The sequence below is a fragment of the Pollicipes pollicipes genome, unplaced genomic scaffold, assembly GCF_011947565.3.
Source record: "Pollicipes pollicipes isolate AB1234 unplaced genomic scaffold, Ppol_2.1 Scaffold_3447;HRSCAF=4054_pilon_pilon_pilon, whole genome shotgun sequence".
Lineage (NCBI taxonomy): Eukaryota > Metazoa > Arthropoda > Thecostraca > Pollicipedomorpha > Pollicipedidae > Pollicipes > Pollicipes pollicipes.
The window spans coordinates 6,837,960-6,843,465 of record NW_023596297.1 but is presented as its reverse complement, the minus strand read 5'-3'; the positions used below and the strand labels follow the sequence as shown (position 1 = coordinate 6,843,465).

General features: G+C 52.8%; 1 protein-coding gene across 1 annotated transcript in view; it reads left to right on the top strand.

The window, feature by feature from the left end:
• Positions 1 to 4,682, top strand: part of LOC119091554 (protein peste) — an 8,446-nt gene extending 3,764 nt beyond the window's left edge. The window contains exons 2-5 of the mRNA XM_037214365.1: positions 7 to 98; positions 388 to 506; positions 1,410 to 1,535; positions 2,540 to 4,682. Coding sequence (XP_037070260.1) covers positions 7 to 98; positions 388 to 506; positions 1,410 to 1,535; positions 2,540 to 2,845 — 643 coding nt within the window. The 3' untranslated portion in view covers positions 2,846 to 4,682. The remainder of the gene's footprint in view (positions 1 to 6; positions 99 to 387; positions 507 to 1,409; positions 1,536 to 2,539) is intronic.
• Positions 4,683 to 5,506: the final 824 nt, after the last annotated feature.

Genomic DNA, 5,506 nt, shown 5'->3' with positions numbered 1-5,506 from the left:
CGACAGCGTCGACACCAAGCCGGAGACATGTGCTACTTGCGTCGGCGGCCCGCCCTGCGCGCCCAAGGGCCTCTTCAACATATCAGTGTGCCAGTACGGTGAGCGATCAACAACCATTGGCTGGGGTGAGGGGGGCCGTCGGAGATTGGGTGGTGGGCGGCAGGGGTCGACTACGAGACCGGCCACTTCGCTCACGCCACTGGTTCGGTTGGAGGCTATCTCGCGGGAGAAATTGTAAACGTAATGCCCGGCTTTTGTTCGTGGCTTGTCCCCGTCGCGTCAAGGTCGCCTGCGCGCTGTGGCCGAAATCGCGGATGCTTTCTCAGGACAGCAATGTTTGGTGCTTATTTCGTGATTTACATTACCCCCGCGTGACCTCGGTTGCAGGATCTCCGACGTTCATATCATTCCCTCACTTCTACCTGGCCGACCCGTCCATTCCCGCCAAGGTGGACGGCCTGGCGCCCAGTAAAGAGAAGCACCAGTTCTTCGTGGACATTGTGCCGGTAAGAGAAGCAGCGCTTGTGTGGTCGCGGTCCACACCGAGCGGGCTCGCACAACTGCAACAGACCAATCCTGCCCACTAGATAGGACCCTACCGGCGCTTCGGCCGCTGCTGAAAATGGCCAGCAAAGACAGACATCAGACAGACGGCCGACAGCTCAGCAGGCTAAAATTCGAAACGCACATCAGTGGCCTAGTGGGCCATTGACTTTACGGGGCCGGCGAAAACTGGGTCGGACGGGTTTTTCGGGGCTCGGATACCAGCAGACCGGTTTCCGTTGCCTGCCGCTCACCCCCCGGTTCGCTCCACACCGCTAGCCCTAGCGTGGGCTGGTGAGTGTATTGGCGTCATGTGCTGATCTGCTGAGTTATCAGTGGCTCACATGTGACGGGTCCCCTCGCACAACGCTTATGCTCACATGTTTCGAAGCACGCACGTTTTCAGATTTGGTACGTGGAACCCAAGGGTGTGTTCGATATTATGTTACAAACATCCACATGCGAATTATGACTCGCGGCATGATTCGCAATGGCGGCACCAGCTGTTGCTAAGTTAAATGAAGTTTCTCGGTTTTAGATTAAGTTTCTCAGAGGCCCCGACAATTGTAACGACATACGTCACAACAAATGACGATAGCTGGCTGCCATTTCATTTTAAGCAGCGTGCCGAAGATTAACAGCGTCATTTTGTAGGATGTTATATGATGAGCGGCAATTCCCAATAACCACATAACACTCGACCTGAAAAGCTTAAAATTTTGTGGTCTAAATGCATGTTTATGTCTTTTGAAATGATACCGGGTGGTTTCACTTTGTAAGCCGGCTTCTTGTCCCAGATTGTCTGAACCGTGTACGGTTGGCACTACCTACTACCTGTGCCCCGCTGATGTTCAGCCGATTTTCAGCGCGTGGGTGTATCGATGAAGGCCAAGATCCGCGTGCAGATCAACTTCAAGATCGGCCCGGTTCCGGACGTCCTGTACACACAGAACCTCCCCGACATGTTCTTCCCCGTCCTCTGGATGGAAGCGGTACGTGGACAGCGACTGGCTTCGCCTGCTCTCAGAGGGCTTTACAGCGGATAGTTCAGGTGCATGGGCGTGGATCCATGGCAGGGGGGGGGGGGGGGCACCGCTGCTCCAGCGTGATGACAAATAGCACCAGTCCCAGGGTTGGCAGCTACCGGCAGAGATCGCCGACGGCAAAGGTCATTGGCAAAAGGTCAATGGGATGAGGTGTTTTGTTTGTTAATACTTGGGTCCGAAGCAGCTTAGCACATTGTAGCCAAATTTGATACTTGACGGCCTCATGGAATGGACGATTTGATAACTGACGGTTTGATGACATCGGCGTTTGCATGGCATTGGCGTTCTCATGTTCATCAATAAATATGTATCATGTGCATCACTTGATAACTGTGACAGGTTAGGCAAACTGTAAGCCCGTAGACAGGGCCAATGTCGAGGAAAGGTTATGTCCCAACCCGGCTGAGTTTGAGTGCCACTGTACAGGAACTGGCTGGTAATTCAAAGAAAGCTACTGGCACCAAACTGAGTGATTTCGATTCTGTACATATCTGAAATGAAACGTCCTGTCACATTTTTGGTCGTACTGATGTGGTCCGGTGTGCTGTTATTGATTGCATTACCAAAGCGATGTGGTATTAAACTAGAAAGCGGTAAAAATTGCTTCAACAGGCTGAAATGCCATCCATGATAAGCCCACGTGCGTGATATGAGTGGATCAGAATCGTTCTCCCCACCCTCTGTCCCCACCGTGTCATTTTTCGGAGCTTCCTGCCTACTTAATTGAATAGATCACATGCAGGTCAGGGAAGACAGCGGCGGAATGAATTGAACGTCCTCTGCGCTTCATTCTCCCAGGCGACGTGGCGTCCTCTGGACGCTGCCAACCGAACAGATTAGGGTGCCAGTGCTAGGAAACTTGAGCATAGCGGCTGCTTATTACGATGCTCCTCTCCCCAGTGAGACAGTTGCATGTGTAGGTGTGCCCACATTTCCGTGTTGTGTCGCAGGGCGTGGACCATCTGCCGCCGGAAAGCATCCAGATGGTGAAGCAGGCGACCGACACGCCCGAGGTGGCGCGCACCACCATGACCGCCGTCACGTTCGTGCTCGGCGCCGTGCTCGTGCTGATCGGCGCCGCAGTGCTGCTGTCGCGCATGCGGCAGAAGCGGCGCGCCGAGGTGGCCGCGGCCTCGGCCGCCGGCGCCGCGCAGAGCAATGGCAAGCCGGTGGAGCTGGCCGAGGTGGCGCCGGTCAACGGCGGGGCGCCGACCAACGGCACCGCCCCCGAGAAGGGCGCGCCGCCGTCCGTCTGAGGGCGCGCCGTGCTTTCTTCCACAAACCGGGGCTTCGTCGGGGACGACGGCACGGCCGCCAGCGTCGGCTCGGGCTCGGTGATGCTGCCGCCGACGCCGCAGCCGGCGAACGCGGTGCGGCCGCTCACCTGCCGCGTGTACGAGATCGTTAAACACCGCGCGCCCGTGCCGTTCGCCCCACCCAGTGCCAACGGCCCGCCGGCGCCGCGCCCCTGGATGGTCGCCGATGCATCGTGATATTATCCTATTTTTAATATCGACAAAATGGAGTGCCTTGAATTTCTATGAGTGTACACTGCTGTCTCGTCGAAGTCAGGGCGCCCAAATAAGGTCACAACGATGCGTAGCCATGCCGTTGAGTGCGATGGAGGAAAGCACGGACTCTGATATTGTTGGTATGAGTGGGAGAGAGAGAGCGTCTCTCGGTGAGGGCGGTTAGTGGCAGAAGACAAGCGTCGGCTGGCCCCTGCTTGTGCGGCAGAGGAATGCTGGTATTCCGTGCTGGACAATATGGCGTCGCTCCGTGGCGCAGTGGCTGTGTGGCGCGTACATTGCTGCTGTGGATTTCCAGTGCCTGAAGCGGCGGGGGCTCCGCCCACTTCTGCCTCTGACCACCCCGGCCGATCCCTGTTCCATCTGGTGGCGGCCGCTCAAACTAACAATGTCCGGGTCTGTGCATGCCATCTCTGATCCCGGTCGGGACGCTCGCTCAACCATTTGATTTGGTGTTCGGGGATGTAGCTCTGTTGGGAGTGCTGGTGTGAACTGTATATAACCCGATTTTTCATTCACCTGCAGCCAACGACGTTTCTCAGGAAGCAAAGACAGTCAAAGACTGCAAAGTATGTTTTCTGTCCTTACACTTCCTTGCACTGACAGTGCGGAAAGCAAATAAGCTCTGAAAATTAACTTGGATGGTAACCTCAGGCTCAACGGTTGATGTTTAACACATGGTTGAAATATGGAAAATAGATTCGATGCCCTGCCTTTGTCACCTAAAAACGCAATCATATAAGTACACCATGGTCGTTACGAAAAAGAGTATTATTCACACACTAATCCTGGACCTAAAATTAGCTGTTTCCTCCCCACACATCTGATGTGCATTACCAATCAAACCGCTTTGGTTTTCTACCTCCTCATTCGTAATATTACCTCGCTGGCAGACATTTCCAGTCGCGGATTACGCTTGGTCATGGGATGATGTGCTGTTTGACGGTGGGGCAATATTTGGGTCGAGAGGTGTACCCGGGTGTTCTTTTTGCGTCCGGCAGGTCTGAAAATTGTCCTCCAGGTTCGTCTCGAATGCGCCATGCATAGCCGCAGACACTAACAGCCGTAGCTAGGCATGGCGATGTAAGATACTTTGCCGTGACCACGGCCTGAATTTTGTTGCGGCCAATACCACAAGATTCCGGATGATTTTCCGACCAAACGCGCCTGCGATTTGATAAAGATCAGGAGGGAACTATATGTAGCATTTTTGGTCATTTTGAACTTTCAGCCCAGTGGCGTAAGGTTACCATCTAACCGATGTTTGGATTTTCCTGCCTTATTTCTGGCCACTGACGTGCAAGATGCTTACGACCATATTTGCGGTTGCTTCGCTTACACCAGTAAAGTTGGCTTGATATCTGTGTTTTGTCACAACTGCATAGTTCCGTCAGCCGTCGGGCATGGATGGTATCGTGGCCTTCACTGAAACAGGTCTCCAGTTTGTATGACGGGGGCCGCCATTTATCCACATCTTCATATTTTGTGTATTGTAACATGGTGTAATTGTACATTCCACACGTATCGACGGCGACTGCAAATAAACCATGACGCAAAACAAGGAGCTTTAGTGTCCATTTGGAAGCCGACGGAGTGGAGAAAATAAACTGGTTCTTGTTCATGAACAGTGCTGTATTGCAAAGGCTAGCGAGAGCCGACGTGTCTACAATAAACGCTCGAGGGGAATGTCCCACGTTTGAAGATGTTAAAACAAGCATCAAGTACAGTGGAAAAGCTCACTTATGGCTGCTGGTGTACTAGAAGTGGAAGAACTGCTCAACTGGACAGAAGCTGTCCATTTAGTAAATTGGCTTATCGGTACGTCATTGTTTTATTGCGTCATCGTGCCTTCAATAATATTGGCTTAGGGGCAGTTGGCGGCCATTTTATCCGGGAATCATGCTCACGAACGCTAGATATGAATTATCCGACAATTACATCTATCCCGGTCTTAATCGCCGCGTGGGCAGTGAAATGGCACGATTTGAACGAGATTGTCGATTCCTCATCCGACTCCCAATTTTGCTGTGCAAATTTCGTGTCGCCACGACCTGTCGTTTTCGAGATTGGGTGCGGGAGTGAACGCTTCACGGCTATCCGCCGATTGGTGGCGAGTTTGCGTCGCCCATGTTATTTCACCTTTGAAGCATGTTTCCAAAAAAGATACTCTAGTGACACTTTAGGACCAGCTACGCCTAGTAATAGCACCGAGTAGTGTTACTGCAGCGCTGTCAGCTCACAATAAGAATGGTAGCAATTTTAATTATTTTCGAGTCCAAGTTACGTTGCCAACGCTTTGTACCAGCATTAGACTTCTTACCAGCAGTTGTCGCGACCACCCTCGTCATAACAACCACTGGGTGCGGATAAAAGAACGTTTGTGTTTGG